General features: G+C 48.2%; 1 protein-coding gene across 1 annotated transcript in view; it reads left to right on the top strand.

Annotated features, from left to right (window-relative positions):
* The window catches only part of FMN2 (formin 2), a 160,054-nt gene that overhangs the window by 27,526 nt on the left and 110,478 nt on the right, over positions 1-22,050 (top strand). The window contains 4 exon segments of the mRNA XM_080650940.1: positions 3,812-3,959; positions 4,560-4,615; positions 12,050-13,674; positions 16,349-16,493. Of these exon segments, the coding sequence (XP_080507066.1) occupies positions 3,812-3,959; positions 4,560-4,615; positions 12,050-13,674; positions 16,349-16,493 (1,974 nt within the window).

Below are 22,050 nucleotides of genomic sequence, written 5' to 3'. Positions count from 1 at the left end.
TATTCGTAAGCCGTTGAATCATTTAATTGGACCTCAGGTGTTAGGCACGGACTCACAATGTTACATTATTCCATTTCTTTTTTATTTTTAAAATATATATTTTATTGATTTTTTTACAGAGAGGAAGGGAGAGGGATAGAGAGATAGAAACATCGATGAGAGAGAAACATCGATCAGCTGCCTCCTGCACACCTCCTACTGGGGATGTGGCCGCAACCAAGGTACATGCCCTTGACCAGAATTGAACCTGGGACCCTTCAGTCTGCAGGCTGACGCTCTATCCACTGAGCCAAACCGGTTAGGGCTTATTCCATTTCTTTATTCTGTTGATTCTCAGCATTTCTTCTGCAGTAATTTATTCCATCGCAGGTTGATTTTTATTCCCACATTCTTGCCCAGGAGTGTTTTAGGCTGACATTTCCTCTCCGCATGCCTCTCAGCTCAGCATATACGCAAATACAGCAACTGAGGTGCTGAATGTCAGTCAAAAATAGAACCCAGCTGCTTCTTCTTATACTTTCTCCTCATTCCTGCCCAGGGATCGAAGGATGAAAAGTTTCGCTCTGCCCTCTGCTGGTGACTTCCCAGTATGGCAAGGGAATTCACAAAATAACGTTGTGCTCCATTCCAAGTCTAGAGTGGCCGCGAGATAGTTTAAAATGTCAGCAACGCCAAATTCATTGTAATAGTTTTCACTTTTCATTACTTAATTATTAATTATTTTTATTGGATCTATTGGGGTGACGTTGGTCAACACAATCACGTCTCGGGTGTACAATTCCATAATACGTCATCTGCACACGTCACTGCGTGTCCACCACCCCAAATCACCTTTGCCCCTGTTCCCATTTATCCTCCCTTTACCCTCTTCACCCCACCCCCCTTCCCTCTGGCAATCACCACCCTGTTGTCTGTCTATGAGTTGTTTTTTTTCTTAATCCCTTTATCTATTTCACTCAGCCCCCCAGCCCCGCCCCCGCCCCCCTGCTGTGAGAGCTGTCAGCCTGTTCTCTGTATCTATGAGTCTGTTTCTATGTTATTAGTTGAGTCTGCCCGTTAGAGTCCACATATAAGTGAAATCATATGGTACTTGTCTTTCTCTGCCTGGCTTGTTTCACTTAGCGTGATACTTTCCAGGTCCATCGATGATGTGGAAAAGGGTAAGATGTTCTTCTGTTTTATCACCAACTAGTATTCCATGGCTGTTGGGGATGGAGCCCGCACCCCGGGCATGTGCCCTGACCCGGAATCGGTGAACCAAGACCTCCTGGTTCATAGGTTGACGCTCAACCACTGAGCCACACCGGCTGGGCTCAGGGTAGATTTTAGACTCTATGTAAAGAAGTGGACCAACTGCATGCTTGTAGGCCTTTTTAAATGACACACTCTTGGTGTTTGACGGGAGATTGTACCTTCTGGGGTGTCTGGGATACAGATGCTGCATTTTGCTGCTCAAATATGGACTCACTGGCCTGTGAGCTGGGGCAGTTCTGAGAGCTTAGGAGGAAGAGGGAAACCCAACCCAACACGTATGCCCATGCGTGTGAACATCCCACCTCCAGGCACGGATGTGTCATGGGAACAGCATGAGAAGGGCAACAGTTCTCCCGGCGAGGATTGGTGGTTTCGTGTCAATATGCAGACCAACGGGCATGGAATGTTCTCGCATACAGCACGCTCAGAAAAACGTTAGCCTGACATACTTGGAGGTGATACCAGAGCCAGGGGTGGGCAAACTTTTTGACTCGAGGGCCACCATGGGTTCTTAAACTGGACCGGAGGGCCGGAACAAAAGCATGGATGGAGTGTTTGTGTGAACTAATATAAATTCGAAGGAAAGGAGCGGAGGGGAGAGCAAGAGAACCCTCCGCTCTTTCGGCTCCGCGGGCCGGATAGAACAGCCGAACGGGCCGGATCCGGCCCGCGGGCCGTCGTTTGCCCACGGCTGTACCAGACCCTCACGTTGGCTATAAAAAACTCAACGAAGAGCTCTCGGAATGCCTAGCTGGGAGCTTTTGTATTGTCTAGCGGGCCCTCCGACGTAAAGCATTTGCATGTTGTAGCTCTGAGCTACGTGGGGCGTACTTATTTAGAACCCAGAGATAAAGATGAGGGAATATTTCCCGAAAGTAACTTTTTTCTCCTTTTGTGGTCTGTTTATGCCACGTTTAAGTTGTGATTGTAAAATCGTTTAAGTTGTGATTGTAAAATCGTATATGCCTTTGGTAGAAAGTCTGTATTTGTTTTCTTGAAAAAAGGAAGCATCTTTTCCTTCAACCAAAGTCAAAACAGATCTTAAGGATCTGAGGGAGTGTAGCGGGGCCATGGACACACGTCCCTGTTCTAACCGAGAGGTCACACTAGGATTTGATTTGTTAAAAGACAACTTTTATTGACGACCCTTGTACTTCCTCAGTACTCACTCTGTGTCCATTAGAATATCGCAAGGAACACGCGGGGATACAGGCTATGGTAACTGGTAGCAAGGAGCTTGTCTACATCCCTCAGGAAAAGTGTGCGTCCTAGGATGGTTAAACATGCTGTTATTCCGGAACCTGAAGCAGCAGCTTTCTAAGGCACTGATAGGCCTCCAAGCCTTTCTTGTGTGACATCTCCACTGTGTCCCTGGGCCTGAGGTATACTGACGAGCCTTCTGGTTCCATCCAGATTCTGTGGGTCTGCAGCTGGGGAGACCTTTCCAGAAGATCCCTGTCCAGTTCTTTTGTTCTGGACAGGTTATTTTGTTTTATTTTTACTTTTTATATTTTTATTGATGTCAGAGAGGAAGGGAGAGAGAGAGAGAGAGAGAAACATCCATGATGAGAGAGAATCATGGACCGGCTGCCTCCTGCACGCCCCCTACTGGGGATGGAGCCCGCAACCCGGGCGTGTGCCCTGATGGGAATGGAACCGTGATTTCCTGGTTCCTAGGTCGACGCGCAACCACTGAGCCACGCCAGTTGGATGGGTTCATTTGTTTTTTTATGGTTTTCCTCCCAAGCACTTCCCAACCTGGACCCAAGATAAGGGGGTTCCTGGCCTTTTGGGTCCATGCAAGGAGGCTGTTCCGGCCTGTGATGGCCACGGTCAGCCTGTCCTAGGTCGGTGCCTCAAGTACGCAACAGCTTTTAAAGGGACATCATAGTCCTATGGATTACGGATGCGAGTCCAGGGAGTCCTCCGGCCTGGATTCCCTGATTTTATCTTTTCCTGCAGGCCACGTGGCATCTCTACGTTCAAAGACACGTAGATTTTTACTTTAAAAAAAGAAATGGGGGCAAGCATGGTTAAGAGAATGGAATGACGGTGTGAAGGAAGGTGTGTGATGAATCTACATGGAATTGGATAAAAAGCTCTTCTCATGTTTTATTATGGATGCCAATGTTTACAGGGCGGGCAAAAGTAGGTTTACAGTTGTAACCCACGTAAAATGATACAATAATCTTTAATAATAAAAGTGCAATATGCTAATTAGACTGGACGGCCGGACAGCGGAACGACCGTCCGGACGACCTTCCGGAGGAAGCCGGGGCTGCGAGGGCCGAGGCAGCTGCTGCGGCTGGGAGGGCTGAGCCCCCTGCACGAATTTCGTGCGCCGGGCCTCTAGTGAATAAACAACAATCCAAGAATAAACTCTGCGCTTTACCGATTCACAGCTGTAAACCTGCTAATGCCCACCCCTGTGCACATGCATCCCACATGCAGATTTAGGTTAGGAATGATGTTGTCACGGGTCAGTCGCGTGGATGTCATTTTTTTTCGGTGATTGAGCTACTAGCTTTAACATGTTTATTTTCATTTTCAAATCTAGCAAGATCAGCTGTACACCTGGGCTGCCGTTAGTCAGCCCACACACTCCCTGGATTACACGGAAGGGCGGTTTCCCAGGCGAGCCCCATCTGCGTGGTCACCCCCCGACGCCCCCGATGAAGAGCCCAGGGCCCAGGACGCCGAGCCAGGTAGGCCCGGAATGCTCTGGAGGCGTGTTGTGCAGACTTAAGCTAAGTCAGTGGTCGGCAAACTCATTCGTCCACAGAGCCAAGTATCAACAGGACAACGATTGACATTTCTTTGGAGAGCCACATGTTTTAAATTTAAACTTCTTCTAACGCCACTTCTTCAAAATAGACTCGCCCAGGCCGTGGTATTTTGTGGACGAGCCACACTCCAGGGGCCAAAGAGCCGCATGTGGCTCGCGAGCCGCGGTTTGCCGACCACTGAGCTAAGTGAATCATCTAAAAAGTGAATGGCTTAGCGGGTATTTTCTGGCCCAAAATAGAAACCAGCGCTTGAGAAAAGTCACTGTGATTGACGGGTCAGGAGGACAGAGGCCTATCCCAGTTTTTAAAGGAACCGATGGCATGAGTGTCCGTCAGTATCAATGTGTCTCATACACTGAAAAGCAGTCGTGTACTCAGAGTACAAGAGTATGATCAGGAGATAAACTGGGAGTTTTGGAGACTGATGGTTAAAGATAGATTTTATTTAGTTTTGTTTTCTGATGGAAGAAAGGGGAAAATTTGATCTTTAATATATCGTCTTCTTCCTTTCCAACCCAGAATCGCAGCCTGCTGTTTTGGAAACTCTGAAAAATTGCTCAGATGCTGTTCAGCAGGTAAGAAGGTTAAAAAAAAAAAATTTTTTTTTTTTTTATTGATTTCAGAGAGGAATGGAGAGGAGAGATAGAAACATCAATGATGAGAGAGCATCATTGATTGGCTGCCTCCTGCATGCACCTCCCGCTCCCTACTGGGGATCGAGCCTGCAACCCAGGCATGTGCCCTGACTGGGAATCCAACCGTGACCTCTTGGTTCATAGGTTGAGGCTCCACCACTGAGCCACACCAGCTGCGCTGAAATTTTATACATTCTCCCAACTATGCTTTTGAAAATAACTCCGTGCTCGAAATTAGTGAGTAATTAAGAAGTAAGAAGAGGCCCTAGCCGGTTTGGCTCAGTGGATGGAGCGTCGGCCTGCGGACTGCAGGGTCCCGGGTTTGATTCCGGTCAAGGGCATGTACCTTGGTTGCGGGCACATCCCCAGTAGGAGGTGTGCAGGAGGCAGCTGGTCGATGTTTCTCTCTCATCGATGTTTCTAACTCTCTGTCCCTCTCCCTTCCTCTCTGTAAAATATCAATAAAATATATTAAAAAAATAAAGAGAAGTAAGAAGAGTCTCTTCTCTCAAGTGTGCTCTGGTAGAAAACAAGAAGACATAGAGTTCTAGGTATAGTTCTAGCCCTCGTTAGTGCGTGCAACACACCTGGGCTGCTTACAGTGTTCTTCTCCGTGAAGTTACAGACTCGGGCGATTTTTGAGAATTTTCCAAGTGTAAAACGATTTCCCTTCTACAAAGAAGCAGTCCTGCCTCATACGTGACAGTTGTGCGCCCCCTGGAGGAGAAGTAAGAATATAACCCGGGTGGGGAACTTCAGTTGATAATTCACTGTGCTTTCAAACACTGGAATTAGGTTGGTCACGATCCTAAGAGTAAAGATATTCTTCCAAGAGTGTCGGAAAACGGGGTTTCCCGGCCTGTGTTCGTCAGAGCAGAGACCTACGCGAGGCTGGGCCCTTGGAGACGTGTGGTGACTCAGCCGATGGTCATTTCATTGATCTTCTAGTGATTAGCCAATAGCGATGAAGATGGAGCAAGATAAAAAGAGGTAGAGAAATACAGTTAGAGATAAGTGAGGGAAATATTCTCTCGTTATTTTTCCAGCTTAACCATTTTCTTTGGAGGCACCACTAAATTGTGATTTGAGATTCTATATTAGGTTTCTCCAAATTCTTTTTTAAAAAAATATTTTATTGATTTTTTACAGAGAGGAAGGGAGAGGGATAGAGAGTTAGAAACATCGATGAGAGAGAAACATGGATCAGCTGCCTCCTGCACACCTCCTACTGGGGATGTGCCAGCAACCAAGGTACATACCCTTGACCGGAATCGAACCTGGGACCCTTGAGTCTGCAGGCCGACGCTCTATCCACTGAGCCAAACCGGTGAGGGCAGGTTTCTCCAAATTCTTATTCCCAAGGCATATCTTGCTTAGTTCCTTGTTGGATATGATAGCACTGAAGAAAACTTGGACAAAAAAGTCATCTGCCTTAGTGCCCGCCATGTGACGGTTCCAGCTGTAGGAATGGAATCTCTAAATCCATGTGCATGAAATTGGAGTGGTTTTCTGTTTTTCTCGCGCTGTCAACCACGGTAAAATATATCGTCATAAGCAGAACACTCGATGAGCTGAGTGGTTTTAACACATCTGATGTTACGGCTCAGACGCTCGAGGGTGAAACCGATGGATCTAAATGCCATACCTTCTTGTGGTCGCTGAAGTGTCTAGAAGTTGGAAAATGTAATTAGGAGGAAAACATTTTTAGACCGTTGAGGATATTTTTTCCATGGATTTTTATTTTATTTTTTAAATAAAATATTTCTTTATTGATTTCAGAGAGAGAGAGAGAGAGAGAGAGAGAGAGAGAGAGAGAGAGAGACATCAATGATGAGAATCATTGACCGGCTGCCTCCAGCACGTCCCCTACTGGGGATCGAGCCCGCAACCCAGGCGTGTGCCCTTGGCCGGAATCGAACCTGGGACCCTTCAATCCGCAGGCCAACGCTCTATCCACTGAGCCAAACCAGCTAGGGCTCCATGGATTTTTAAAGAAAGTGGAAGGGAGGGACGGGGAGGAAGAGAGAGAGAGAGAGAGAGAGAGAGAGAGAGAGCGAGCACAGAGAGAGAGAGAAACATCGATGTGAAAGAGACACATTGATTGGTTGCCTCCTGCACGTGTCCTGACTGCAGATTGGGGTTGAACCTGCAACCTGGGTACCTGCCCTTCACTGGTCATCCAACCCATGACCCTTCGGTGTGTGGGCGGGTGCTCTAACCACTGATCATACTGGCAAGGGCCCAACAACAACAACAAAACCATCACCCAACACTATACTGTTTATGAGAATCAGGCGTCAGGACAGGTGTGAGAGGCACAGAGACCGATGCGTCCCCCTGGGCGTTTTAACTTGGACTCGTGTCTCTGTTACTCACTTTAGCGCTTCACTCCTCTTTTTTTTTTTTTTTTTTTTAAATATATTTTATTGATTTTTTACAGAGAGGAAGGGAGAGGGATAGAGAGTTAGAAACATCGATGAGAGAGAGACATCGATCAGCTGCCTCCTGCACACCTCCTACTGGGGATGTGCCCGCAACCAAGGTCCATGCCCTTGACCGGAATCGAACCTGGGACCCTGGAGTCCGCAGGCCGACGCTCTATCCACTGAGCCACACCGGTCAGGGCATTCTTTTTTTTTTTTTTTTTTTTTTAATGACCCTTTTTCCCCCTGTAATTCCCCTTGCCCTTCCCGGCTCGGTCACTAGATGGCAGGTCTGTATCTTTGTAACTGACCCCTGCGGGAGGGGAAGGCAAGGAGCGGTGTTCAGCGCTGGGCTGTGGGAAGGATGGAGTTTTCTGGTCCCTCCCAGGTGCCTGCGCGGTGATGCTGGGGCTCCGGGACCGGCTGGGTCGGCGCATGCGCATGCGCAGAGCCCAGAGCATCTCGGAGTTGTGGTCCAGATGTGCGCGAAGGCACCTGCTCTCACCATCGGAGCTCCCTGGGATTTATGGAATGCATTTTGACTTGTGCTCTCTCCCTGGAGCTAATGATTCAGAGAGCTCCATGTCCCTAGGAAAAACCATGGCTCACGAAGCCTTTTCTTAGCTAAGGGGGTGGGTGTGTGTGTAGGGGGAAGCTGGGGGGGTCTGATGTTTAAAGCAAGTGCAGCTGCTAGACCTACCCCCGGGCTCCGCTGTGGCCCCTGGAATGAGGAAGCTGGGCAGCGAAACTGCATTGTCAGGACCTTGGTCTACCCATTGGTTTACTTTATGTTTTATTGATTTCAGAGAGGAAGGGAGAGGGAGAGGAAACATCAGTGATGACAGAGAATCATGGATGGGCTGCCTCCCGCATGCCCCCTACTGGGGCATCGAGCCCACACCCCGGCATGTGCCCTTGACCGGAATCGAACTCGGGACCTTTCAGTCCATAGGCCGACACTCTGTCCACTGAGCCACACTAGCTAGGGCAGTATACTGATTTTTTTTTTTAATTTCTTTTTTTAAAAATATATTTTATTGATATTTTACAGAGAGGAAGGGAGAGGGTTAGAGAGCTAGAAACATCGATGAGAGAGAAACATCCATCAGCTGCCTCCTGCACACCTCCCACTGGGGATGTGCCCGCAACCAAGGTACATGCCCTTGCCTGGACTCGAACCTGGGATCCCCCAGTCCGCAGGCCGACTCTCTATCCACTGAGCCAAACCGGTTTCGGCTATACTGATTGTTTTAATATCAAGTAATATGCTCTAAAAATCTTCTGTCTAAAGAATGATTTTATAAAACTGAGATAGGACTGCCTTTCAAGTTAGTTTTTTATTCTTTGGTCCGGGGTGCAGGCTCGACCCCCAGTGGGGGACGTGCAGGAGGCAGCCGATCAGTGATTCTCTCTCATCATTGACGTTTCTGTCTCTCTCCCCCTCTCCTTTCCTCCCTGAAATAAATAAAAAATACTTTAAAAAAGATGTTCCGTGATTGCCAGTAATGTATCCTAGAATGCCAGTAAGGTAGCCTTAGAGTTTACCAGAACTTGAAAATCTGAATGTAATTTTCATATAATGAATGAGAAAAATTAATTACACATCTCACGAGCATTTACCAAGTAAATGGTCACAGTGTTAACGTACCCGTAAGTGGATTTGAGATTCTAGTCTCTGAACGTATCTTGCTGACATAATATAATAAAGTTTCAAAGACGAACAAGTGAAGTTTTCAGCAAAAGCTTCCTTTGAGTGTATCTTGGCTCCCTGCTTGACAGTTTTAGCCTTAATGTTATGCTAATGTTTTCTTTCTTTTCTAGGAATCAGATAATCTTGTATTTAGAAAACTATTTGGGGTGAACATTTTATTTTTTTCTCATGGCAACTTGTATTTTGTGAAATGCGAATGTGTAAACAATTTATGAGCACTCACCATCACCACCCACATATAAGATTATACAGGAATGGAGGAATGTTGGCCGACTGATTGAACATACTGTCCAGCCAGCGCAGATGGCAGCCTCTACCGCTTGTAATGACTTAGACGTTTGAAATAATACTTTTAAGTACAAATCATATTGAAATTGGCAATCTGTAAAGTATATTACATTCCGTGTTGACTCTCCATAATAGATATCTGTCTCCTGCATTTGTAAGGATGTACCCGTTATATCAATTCTGTCCAGAATTACGAAGGCACTTTTTTTCCTTTTGGAAATGCATTCATTTTAATTTTTAATAGTGAGAGACATTAGCCTTGGGGAAACTCACAGGATTCCTGGAAATGCTGTGAGAGTCTTTTCGAAAAGTGTAGAAGAAAGAGAAGTCCATTCCTCTCCTGTTGAGTGCTTGGAGGCTCTGAGGGGCCTCTTGTCGAGTTGTACCCTGAAGGGGTGGGAGATTAAGTACCAGGCCCGGGACACCAGGGAGCAGGTCTTTCCATGGACAGCAGAGCGCCTGGCAGACGCTTGGAGATGAAATCTGGGCTTGTCTGTGGGTGGGCCCTGGGCGGAGGGAGGATGTTTGCTGAAATGGCCAGAGAACAGACAGCATTTTTCTTCGATCATATTTACCATGTACGTTTTTTTTTTTTTATAAACCTCTGGGAAAAATCCTATATAGCCCGTGTAGAAATCAGCTCTTCCCGCTGACAAGCAAGGCAGCCTCTCTAGAGAGTTCTACAGACAGCGTCTTGGCGGCGGTGACTTGGTGCTGATAGCCCTGGATAAGGAAGGCCAGATAAGATTCTTTGAAGACGCTCAGCTGCCTTCAGAAGCAGAAACCCTGCATCCATCTGGCTGTTCTGTAGGAATGGACGGCCAGCCTGACTTGACAGGCTAGGGCCCCGTGGTCGGCAAACTGTGGCTCGCGAGCCACATGCGGCTCTTTGGCCCCTAGAGTGTGGCTCTTCCACAAAATGCCACGGCCTGGGCGAGTCTGTGTTGAAGAAGTGGCGTTAGAAGAAGTTTAAGTTTAAAAAATGTGGCTCTCCAAAGAAATGTCAATCGTTGTCCTGTTGATATTTGGCTCTGTGGACGAAGGAGTTTGCCGACCACTGGGCTGGGGAGTTCGGATTTGACATGAGCTTCATTGCTGAGAGACACCTTGATTTAGGGCTGGGATTTTGCAGGTAAAGACAGAGTCGTGGAGAGGAATAAAGATTTTAGCAAATTGAGTTTTGTTCTCTCTACAGTCAGAACTATGTACCCTCAGCTCCCCCCCACCCGCCATGTTTTCTACCTCTAATAATTATCTCTAGAAAAGCAATTCTCTCTCTGAAACTTTCAGAATGGTTAAGAGGCCGCTGGGGAAATGGACGACGTTCTCAAATACTACAAAAGTTTACCATCTTTTTATAGAAGATGTTGTATATCACGGCTTTATATACTTTTTTTTGGAAAATTTGCACCAATGAAAATGAACAGGAGTCTTTTATTTTTTAATCCTCATCCGAGGATATGTTTATTGATTTTAGAAAGAGGGAAGGAGAGAGAGAGAGAGAGAGAGAGACAGACATTGATGTGAGAGAAACATCGATCATCGATCAGTTGCCTCCCCTATGTTCCCCGACTGGGAATCGAACCCACAACCTTTTGGTTACTCCTGATGACACGCCAACCAGCTGAGCCACGGGGCCAGGGCTCACATGAGTCTTTTAAAAAAATATATTTTAAAAATTAAAAAAAATAGTTTATTGATTTTTAGAGAGATAGTAAAGGAGAGGGAGAGAGAGCGGGGAACATCAATCAGTTGCCTTCTGCACACCCCCTCCCGGGGGATCAAACCTGCAACCCAGGCAGGTGCCCCCATGGGGGATCGAACCGGCAACACGTTGGTGCCCTGGCCGACACCCAACCGACTGAGCCATGATGTCCAGGGCGAGTCATTTTAATTCTGAAAATCGGTTCTTGCTTACTGTTACAATGAAAGACTCTGTAATAAATAATAAAGGAATGTGACACACTTCGAATAGATAGGCAACATTTTGAGAGGTACTTTTTATTTACATAGATACTCATATAGGTGTAGACACACATCTGAATATAAGTAATGTAAGTCCCTATTTTTCACCAAATGTCTATACAAATATATAGAGTATTTCAATCCATAGCTTGGGAAAGCACGCCATATAGCAGGGGTGGGCAAACTTTTTGACTCGAGGGCCACAATGGGTTCTTAAACTGGACCGGAGGGCCGGAACAAAAGCATGGGTGGAGTGTTTGTGTGAACTAATATAAATTCAAAGTAAAGGAGCGGAGGGGAGAGCAAGAGAACCCTCCGCTCTTTCGGCTCCGCGGGCCGGATAGAACAGCCGAACGGGCCGGATCCGGCCCGCGGGCCGTAGTTTGCCCACAGCTGCCATATAGTCTCTAAATTGTCCCTGGTAAAAGAAATAACCACAATAAACAATTATTTAAGAAGTCAATTAGGTTTCTTTTTAATTTCTTTCAACAACAAGGGTTACTTAGCATTTTTTTTAATTATAGGGAAATAAAGTAGCCTGTCTAGGGAACCATTTAGACATGAGGGTGACCCATATATTGCCTTAGGGCCTGTGGTCGGCAAACTGCGGCTCGCGAGCCACATGCGGCTCTTTGGCCCCTGGAGTGTGGCTCTTCCACAAAATACCACGGCCTGGGCGAGTCTATGTGGAAGAAGTGGCATTAGAAGAAGTTTAAGTTTAAAAAATGTGGCTCTCCAAAGAAATGTCCATCGTGGTCCTGTTGATATTTGGCTCTGCTGACGAATGAGTTTGCCGACCACTGCCTTAGGCCAAAACGTTAAAATCAGAGTCAACCTGATACACACGGCCTGAAATGTGTGCATAAGGCGTATGCTCGTGCCCATAGGGATATCTACCATATTTAAATCTGTTTTTGCTTAATTCCGTCCGTTTTTTTGGGGGGGTATTCCTTACTTTCTATTTAACTATGTCTTTGTTGCCCTCAGGAAGTTACAGACGTTGGGTCTGAGGGACAGGCCACTGTAATTCAGCAGCTGGAGCAGACCATTGAGGATCTGAGGACCAAAATAGCTCAACTAGAGAAGCAGTACCCTGCCATGGACGTGGAGGTGGCCGGCGGCCGCCTTGGGGTTCAGAACGGAGAGGTACCCTCGGACGATGTCTGTCTTGCAGCTCTCAGGTTAGAAGAAGAGCATGGCCGGCACCAGAGGATCTTACAGGCCAAGTCCATCCAGACGTCCCCGGCCGAGGAGGGCGGGCCACCCACCCTGCCTCCTGCCACGACACTGCCAGAGGGCCCCTCCTGGCCGCCAGGGCCCGCAGGTGGAGGCTCCGCCGGGCCGTCCTCACCTTCTGGACCTCAGACAAAATTCTGCTCAGAGATTTCTCTGATCGTGTCTCCAAGGCAGATAGTGCAGCTGGACGCCCATCAGCCCGTGCAGCCTCCACCGCCCCCACCCCTGCCCTGGGCTGAGGGTCAAGGCCAGGCCAGGCCACAGTCTTCCCAGCCTTCTCTTCAGCCTGAGTTGGACACCAGCCATGAACAGTCTGTTTTATCGCCCTCGGGACACAGCCCCGGCATCCCACCCCCACCACCTCTGCCTTGCACAGCGTCTTCCGGCTCCACGTTTGGTGTGGGCACGGTGGCTCCCGCCCCTCCACCACCCAGTACACCTCCTTCTATGCCTAGTACACAAATGCTGCCGCCCCCTCCCCCACCTTTGCCTGGTGAAGAAATACCTCCTCCCCCTCCTCTTCCTGGAGTGGGAATACCTCCTCCCCCACCTCTTCCTGCGGTGGGAATACCTCCTCCCCCTCCTCTTCCTGGGGTGGGAATACCCCCTCCCCCTCCTCTTCCTGGAGTGGGAATACCTCCTCCCCCACCTCTTCCTGGGGTGGGAATACCCCCTCCCCCACCTCTTCCTGGGGTGGGAATACCCCCTCCCCCACCTCTTCCTGGGGTGGGAATACCCCCTCCCCCTCCTCTTCCTGGGGTGGTAATACTCCCTCCCCCACCTCTTCCTGGGGTGGGAATACCCCCTCCCCCTCCTCTTCCTGGGGTGGGAATACCTCCTCCCCCACCTCTTCCTGGGATGGGAATACCCCCTCCCCCTCCTCTTCCTGGGGTGGGAATACCCCCTCCCCCTCCTCTTCCTGGGGTGGGAATACCCCCTCCCCCTCCTCTTCCTGGGGTGGGAATACCTCCTCCCCCACCTCTTCCTGGAGTGGGAATACCTCCTCCCCCACCTCTTCCTGGGGTGGGAATACCCCCTCCCCCACCTCTGCCTGGACTTGGGGTTCCCCCACCTCCTCCTTTGCCAGGTGTGGGTATTCCACCTGCTCCAGCTCCCCCTCCCGGTCCTGGGACTGGCATCCCCGCAGCCCCACCGCCACCTGCTCTGCCTCCTGGCCCTGGCCCTCCACTCCCCCCACAAGCCGGGGGTAGCACTTTACCAACACCACACGCGTGTGGATTTCTTCCCCCGCCGCTGCCAAGCGGCTGGTTTGGATTGGGGATGAGCCAGGACAAAGGGAGTAGGAAGCCGCCCATAGAGCCTTGCCGGCCCATGAAGCCTCTGTACTGGACGAGAATTCAGCTGCACAGTAAAAGGTACCGTACAGGGGGGCTCAGCCCGGAGCGGGAACACCTCTCCCCGACCTCGTCTTCATTCCCTCCTTTTTATCCAGAGTCTTCCTTACTTTCTTTTTTCTTTTTAATATATTTTATTGATTTTTTACAGAGAGGAAGGGAGAGGGACAGAGAGTTAGAAACATCGATGAGAGAGAAACATCAATCAGCTGCCTCCTGCACACTCCCTACTGGGGATGTGCCTGCAACCAAGGTACATGCCCTTGACCGGAATCGAACCTGGGACCCTTCAGTCCGCAGGCCGACGCGCTGTCCACTGAGCCACACCGGTTAGGGCTTTACTTTCTATTTAACTCTGGCTCCGTGGCCCTCAGGAAGTTCCAGGGAAGTACTTTCTTGAATAACTCAGGAAAATGACAATTGAGTGCCCTTTTAAGTACTGCTCTAAAGCTTGTCTGTAGATTTTTAAGTCAATATTTAGTGAAACAACCTGTTATTTAAAATTTCACTTTCTCCAGAAGTATCCAAAGGATAGAACAAATGGCCTATATGTATCAACGCATACGGTGTACAGATATCTGTCTACATAGGTATTGATTGATCTTTTAAAGGTGGAGGGGGTACATGTATATGTTTACTTAGCATGCCTGCTCCGTTACCTGGTGGCAGAACCTCCTTCTGACAAATGCCTCATCCATGTGAATGAAACCCTTACACACACGGACTCATGCGGGTGTTGTTTGCATGCTTTTCCAGGGACGGTCTTGTTGTAGGGTTTCATTTGGCCTACAGTTGTCTTTTTCTACACATATGTGCTACACAAAAATACACATACCCACCCCCTGGGTGTGAGGTCATGTAGCTTTGAGAATTTTATGGCCCTTTCATAGAAGATGGGTGGCACAGTGTGAAGTCGTAAAGTCATAGTTGGGGATGATACTTACAAAAGAACACCTGCCCCCAGGTATGCGGGTGGCGTGTTACTCATCCATGCATAGACCATGGACTGTGTCCCCTGATCCTGGGGACACATGGCTGTGGCATGTGCCGGTGGGAGGAAATGTATGCACTTTTCAGGATTCCTTGAATTTGGCTTGTGTGATGTGGCATGGATTCAGAAGGAGGATCTTCATCAGGCTCATTCCCATTTCTTTTTTAAAAAAATGTTTTTATTGATTTGAGAGAGAGAGGAAGGGAGAGGGAGAAAGAGAGAAACACTGATGTGAGAAACATCGATCGGCTGCCTCCTGCACACCCCCTCCTGGAAATCGAGCCTGCAACCTGGGCATATGCCCTGACCAGGAATCAAACCTTTGGGTACATGGGTGATGCTCAACCGACTGAGCCACACGGGCCAGGGCCGTTTTCATTTCTTATATTAATATTTTTTTCTCTTCGCCGAATCATATTGAGGAGGAAGACTGTATATATTTTGACGACTTCTAACTTTGTCACTAATTCTCTACGTAGTTGCCATTTACCGATGTATGTGGAGTATCTATTTTAAACTATGCCCCAAACTAATTTTATCCAGATATAGGAAGTGTTTATTTTTTCTTTTTAAATACGAGTCTACCCTTTTCAGATGGTATTACATGAATCCCATCAGCTAACAATGGCATGATGGGAAGTGGTCGGGAGATGGAGGATGATGCTTGGATCATAACCTGATTTCTTTTCTGACCCGGGAATAATGTACAAAGCTGACGAGATACCAGACATTCCCTGCCTTTATCGCCCACACCGAGAGGGCTTTTATTTCTCTTACTAGAGGCCCGGTGCGCGAAATTCGTGCACTGGAGGAGGAGGGGGTCTCTCAGCCCGGCCTGCACCCTCTTGGGGGAGCCCTTGGAGGGATGTCCGGGACCGCTTGCTCCTTAACACCCGCCTGCTCGCTGCTCCTTAGCACTGCCATGGAGGCAGGAGACTCTCCCGACACCGCTGGTGCGTTCCCCAGCCGTGGGCCCGGCTTCTGGCCGACTGGTACTCCCCCTGTGGGAACTCACTAACCACCGGGGGCAGCTCCTGTGTTGAGCGTATGCCCCCTGGTGGTCAGTGCACATCATAATGACTGGTCGTTCTGCCATAATGGTTGCTTAGGCTTTTATTATATGGACTAGAGGCCCGATGCACAAAGATTCATGCAAGAATGGGCCTTTCTTCCGCCTTTGCTATGGCCGGAGTCGCCTTTCCACCTTCCCATGCTGCCCAGAGTGGCTGTGTATGCAAATTAACCCACCATCTTTGTTGGGTTAATTTGCATACTCACTCCTGATTGGCTGGTGGGCGTCGTGAAGGTACGGTCAATTTGCATCTTACTCTTTTATTAGTGTAGATGTTTGTATACACCTACTTGATCACTGAAACTTCCTGGATGTTATGATTTCTAAGCAAAGGTTTCATTCTGTGTCGATGGCATTTCAACTTTCTTATCAGCGGTCTTAAAGAAAAAGACTATTCTCTCCCCTTTCCCCTTCCTTCCCCGTTTGCCTCTTCTGTTGCTTTCCCCGATGCTGCCTTCCTTCCCGGCTTCCTCTCATCCTTTTCCTTTCATTCCTCGGCCCTTCTTTTCCTCCCTTCTCCCTCCGTGGGGCCTGTCACCAGTGTGTATCACAGCTCAGGTTGCCTGGGGACAGTGCGCCTGTATTCAACGCCAGCTCGTGGCTCCTTCAGTTGGTGTTTTGCTTAACTTTAGAGACTCCGGTGCTGCGCTTATCTGGGAAAAAATTGAAGAGCCGTCCATAGATTGCCACGAATTTGAGGAGCTGTTTTCCAAAACCGCCGTCAAGGAAAGGAAGAAGCCGATTTCTGACACCATCACGAAGACCAAGGCTAAGCAAGTGAGTACTTGGGAATGGTTTCTAAACATGGCCAGCGTTTCGGGCCTGCTGGTGACCTTCCATCAAGAGAGTTGTTTGGAAAGTTCATTTAAGATTTGTCACCTTATTCTGATCATCTGTGAAAATAAAAAACGCATTCGTGCCAAAAAAGTAAGGAAGGGTTTTTTTGCTCGTTGATGGAATCTACATTCTATTTGGAGCGGAGGAAGGGGGCCGGTGTTCTCAACTCTCCTCCCCTCCGAGGTTCCGCCCTCTGCTCCATGCCTCCCTGTCTCTGATCCACTCCGTCTGTCAGTTTATTTTGTTCATTGGATTCCACATGTGAGTGAGATCACATGGTGCTTGTCTTTCTCTGACTGGCTTGTGTCACTTAGCATGATCTGGAAACAGCCCAAGTGCCCATCAGTAGAGGAGTGGATAAAAAAAGCTATGGTGCCGAAACCGGCTTGGCTCAGTGGATAGAGCGTCGGCCTGCGGACTGAAGGGTCCCGGGTTCGATTCCGGTCAAGGGCATGTACCTTGGTTGCGGGCACATCCCCAGTGGGAGGTGTGCAGGAGGCAGCTGATCGATGTTTCTCTCTCATCGATGTTTCTAGCTCTCTATCCCTCTCCCTTCCTCTCTGTAAAAAAATCAATAATAATAAAAAAAAAAAAGCTATGGTACATGTATGCCATGGAATACTATGCAGAAGTAAAAGAAAAAAAAAAAAGGAGAAGAATCTCTTACCCTTTAAGACAACATGGAGGGACCTGGAGAGTATCATGCTAAGTGAAAAAATATATATATTTAAAAATAAAACGTGCTGCCCCTCCCGCCCCCCATTCTCCAAAGCATTTCTAGGTGCTACTTGAACCATTTATTCTCATTGCTCAGTTTTCTTCCTACTAACATGTTCCATATGTTTTCTTCCCTTTTTTCAGGAAATAGCGTTCTCTATGTCCTGTATTTACCATGAGTACCCTAACCCTTATGTTCCTGAGTCTCTGTCCTCTGCTCGTTCGCTTACCTGATGTAAAATCACACAGCACTGTGGAGTTGAAAGCCTGCTTTAAACATCTTTTTCATACACTTACAAACCTTTTTTTTTTTTTTAGCCAGGCCACTAAGCTTCTCATGTTTCCAGAGGAGCGAGTCCCGCGCTCTTAACTGTGCTGAACATTTTGCTTTGTTCAGTCATCTGCACTGCTTTCTGGATTCCACGCTGATGTCCAACGAGCATTTCAGTATCGCAGCCAGCGCGGCATGCAGCCTTATAGAATGGGTGTTCAGCACATGACTCACACCAAATAGTAATTAATTTCTGGTTTGCTCCCTTTTTTCTTGGTCCAACTGACTAAGTCATGTTTGCCGTTCTCCGGCATGCTAGTATGCTTTCGCAGATTTCACTGCCTGTTTTAATAACCACGCTGCGCCTCGCTCGTAACGGTCTCCTATAGGTTTTTCTTTCCGCGGGGCCACCCAGGACTTCATGGAACATGTTGTTGTCATGACTGTGTGGTCTCGCCGCTCTGCGCCTATATTTATTTTATCTTTTCCGTGTTTGCTTCCACCAACATGTGATCGTTGTCAGTTTCTAGTGGTTTAAGGATGCCCATGCTTCTTTCCTTCACCCAACTCTCACGGAAACTTAAGAAACTCAAGTTATTAGAAAACGATTGCATAGGGGCCCATCATTTTTTAAAAAAATATAATTTATTGACTTTTTACAGAGAGGAAGGGAGAGGGATAGAGAGAAACATCGATGAGAGAGAAATATTGATCAGCTGCCTCTTGCACGCCTCCTACTGGGGATGTGCCCGCAACCAAGGTACATGCCCTTGACCGGAATGGAACCTGGGACCCTTCAGTCCGCAGGCCGACGCTCTGTCCACCGAGCCAAACTGGTTAGGGTGGGGCCCATCATCTTTTTAAGTTTTCTTCTCAAAGCATGCGGAACCATCTCTCTTGCTAAGAGTATTTTATTGATTTTTTTTTTTTAATGACGCAGAAGTCATTTGAAGGGATTAACTTAGGGTCTTTATATGAAGACTCTTGCTAAGGTTCACAGGAACGCTGACATTTGAAAAGATGTTCCTTATTCTAGAAAGCTCCATGTAGTCATCTTGGACTAGGATCCGGGATCCCTTATCACTTAGGGGTAATTCTATCCTATGCCATCCCTCCTCTTCCTGTACTTTCACACGAGGAAGTGCAGGGGGCAGGTCTGAAACCCTGTACATCGATCTCTTCCCAGTCCTGACAACCCGAGTGGGCCATTCCCGCCATCAGAAGTGGGTTTCTGACAACTATTGGGGTACCTGCCTGTGTATTTCATGGTCTCTTTAAAGTCTGGGGTGAGTCACCTTTCGGATGGCTGAAGAGATGTGGGTGGGGATAGAATTACTACAGTGTCTGAATGCGTCCCCCGCCCCCCCCCCCCCCCCCCCCCGTCCTGGGTCCTTTAATGACTAAGGATATTGAACGCATTGATAGTTGTGGTCATCGGTTCATTACTTTTCATTCATTCCAGCCAGACTAGCCTTTCACCCAGTGTCAGCTGGTTTTTCTAGATGTGTGTGTGTGTGGGGGGGAGTTGGCGGGGGGGGGGGCAGGAACAAAAGGCAGATGACAGCCATCCCCCTTACCCTCGCCATGCTTCCTCCCTTCTTCCCGATGACCCCTGAAGAGGGGAGGAAAAGGGGAGGAGGGCCACATTGTCCCCAGGGGGCAGCACTTCCGTGGGAGAAGATAGCCAGTGTGTAGCGAACGCCCAGGAAAGGGGACCCCGTGTAGAAGACAGGAGGGGGAGGCCTCGGAAGGGTGAGTGCCTTGCATGGACGGATGCCAGTTGTGTCTCTTTCAGCCCCGATCCGGTCTGAGTTTGCACATGTGTTTCTCTTCTCCCCTGGCGACGTATGTTACGCGTGTCCTACCTGTGCTGCTGGAGAGGAATGGCATGCCTTCTGCTTTCGATGTAGAAAAACCTTCTGTTGTTCCCAAAAGGACATGTGCGTGTCCCTCGCCCCACAGATGAGTTCTAACTGGAGATGGTGAGGAACCAGATGAGTGTAATTCCTGTATTCCCTGCGGTCCCCCTGCGGAGACGGGGTTCTTTTCTTCTGTTGGCTAGCTTCCTGGCCTTACTCCCTAGCCGTGTTTATCAAACCGATCCTACAGACTCCAGCCATTCTCCGTTCTGCCTCGACTTCCGTTGCTAGTTTTTTGGCTCCCGGTTCAAAAATTGGAAAGGGAGGAAAAGAGGAAGCCTGGAATATTGCAATAAATCAAGAATGGTTCCTTACTGTCCCAGGATTAACCCTTCCCCCCCCCCGCCCCCCATTAACAAAGCCTGGATGTCATGGTTACATGATTAAATAGAGGGACTTCCAAGCCGTGTCTGTCTGAGAGGAAGTTACAGAGTATTTTTAAAATTGCCATGATACTCATGAGCTTTCCTTGTAAAAGCATCTTTTCGCCCTAGCTGGTGTGGCTCAGTGGATAGAGCGTCAGCCTGTGGACTGAGGGTCCTGGGGTCTAGTCCAGTCAAGGGCACATGCCCGGGTTTCCGGGCTCGATTCCCGGTCAGGGGGTGGGGGGGCGTGCAGGTGGCAGCTGATCAGTGATTCTGTATCATCATGGATGTTTCTGTCTCCCTCTCCCTTTCCCTTCCTCTTTGAAATCGATAAAAGCATATTAAAAAAAATGAAATAAATGAAAGCATCATTTCATTGGGGGCAGCTATGGAATTCGTTAACTATATAACCTTGCATCAGTGGGCCTCGAGTTTGTCCTATCTTCAGATGGTTGACGTGAACTGAAACCTCCGAGAATAAGGATCCATCTGACCTCTCCCCCTCTCCCCCCAGTATCAAAGTTGGGACGGCAAAAAGAATTCCACCCCGAAAGTCTGGTACCTTATTCATTGGTCACTCCTGATTATTCATATATTCCCTCCTTTTTAATATTTTAGTTTATTTATGCCTGTTAGGTGTGCGATCCCTCTCCTTCCTGTCTAGGGGACTGTTCTGGAATAGAATTAACTTGTGCTGGTTGCGGGACAGCCATAAAGGAAGTGGGTTCATGATGTGGGCTCGAGGCAAGTCTGTCCATGAGTGATCACGTGAGAGGCATGAGATTGTGTCCATGAAGGCTGGTTTTGTTTTTTTTTTGTACGAGGTAATGCATTTATTTCACTGCTGATGGTTTTGGTTGACGGATGATTCTTGCGCAGATAATGAACCGGTATAGTCACGTGATCTGCCACCAACGTTGGGATTTTTGCAGGAGCCCTTCACTGTCGTCTGCTTTGATCTTGGCTCAGCTGTGCATGCACATCAGTGCCGGAGCCCCTAGCCCACCCCGTGACAGCCCATGGGGTTTCATGTATCGGGTCTTGCCCCGTGATCAGTTTCCTGCCCTGGGAGTTGTTACTATGCATTTTGTTTATTGCTCTGCATTTTCCCTTCTTGAGATTTTTAGAAGTAGACCAATTCAGATCTCCAGCTGGCCTTTTTTTTTTTTTTTTAAATATATATATATATTTTTTATTGATATTTTACAGAGAGGAAGGGAGAGGGACAAGAGAGCTAGAAACATCGATGAGAGAGAAACATCGATCAGCTGCCTCCTGCACACCCCCTACTGGGGATGTGCCCGCAACCAAGGTACATGTTCTTGACCGGAATCGAACCTGGGACCCTTCAGTCCGCAGGCTGACGCTCTATCCACTGAGCCAAACCGGTTTCGGCACCAGCTGGCCTTTTATGTTGGGATGGGATCACTTACAAACTGGGACACATGGCCTCCCCTCACGTTGAGCCATGGTGTAGCGACAGGAGGGAATTTCATAGAAGCAGCGAGGTAACCAGAGATCCCATGTCCATCTGTTGAATCTCTGTGGGAAGCACTGAGCTTCAGTACTGAGCTTTGCGAGGTAGGTGGGGGAGGCTGCAGAGTAAGACTGGGCTTGGAGAAAAGGTCAGAGTTGAGTTCTACATGGAGAATTCTAGAAGGTACTTGAGTCTCAGCTTCCTTGCTGCCCCACATTGAAGGGAGTAAGGCTGAGCTGGGAGAAACAAACTTTCTCAATCCCCAGTAGCATCTGATTCTGAAATGGCTTTTATTTGATGTCTGAATAAATCTTTTCACAGAGATGGTTTGCTTCATTGTTATTTCGATCTGACTTAATTTTTTTTTAAAAAATATTTTATTGATTTTTTTACAGCAAGGAAGGGAGAGGGATAGAGAGTTAGAAACATCGATGAGAGAGAAACATCCATCAGCTGCCTCCTGCACACCTCCCACTGGGGATGTGCCTGCAACCAAGGTACATGCCCTTGACCGGAATCGAACCTGGGACCCTTCAGTCCGCAGGCCGACGCTCTAGCCACTGAGCCACACCGGTCAGGGCTGATCTTAGTTTGTCTTCTAGGGACACATCGCCCCTCAGATTCTAGGGGTGACACAGCATGAAGCGGCTGGAGAGATCCAATCCAGAGATGAACATTTGCCAGTAGTACTTCCCAAGGACGCTTGGATACTTACAGAGCATTCAGCATTGCTTTTCATCACACACCT

The sequence above is a fragment of the Plecotus auritus genome, assembly GCF_963455305.1.
Source record: "Plecotus auritus genome assembly, chromosome: 14".
Classification (NCBI taxonomy): Eukaryota; Metazoa; Chordata; class Mammalia; order Chiroptera; family Vespertilionidae; genus Plecotus; species Plecotus auritus.
Note: the sequence above shows the minus strand (reverse complement) of the source record. Positions and strands in the feature narration are given on the sequence as shown.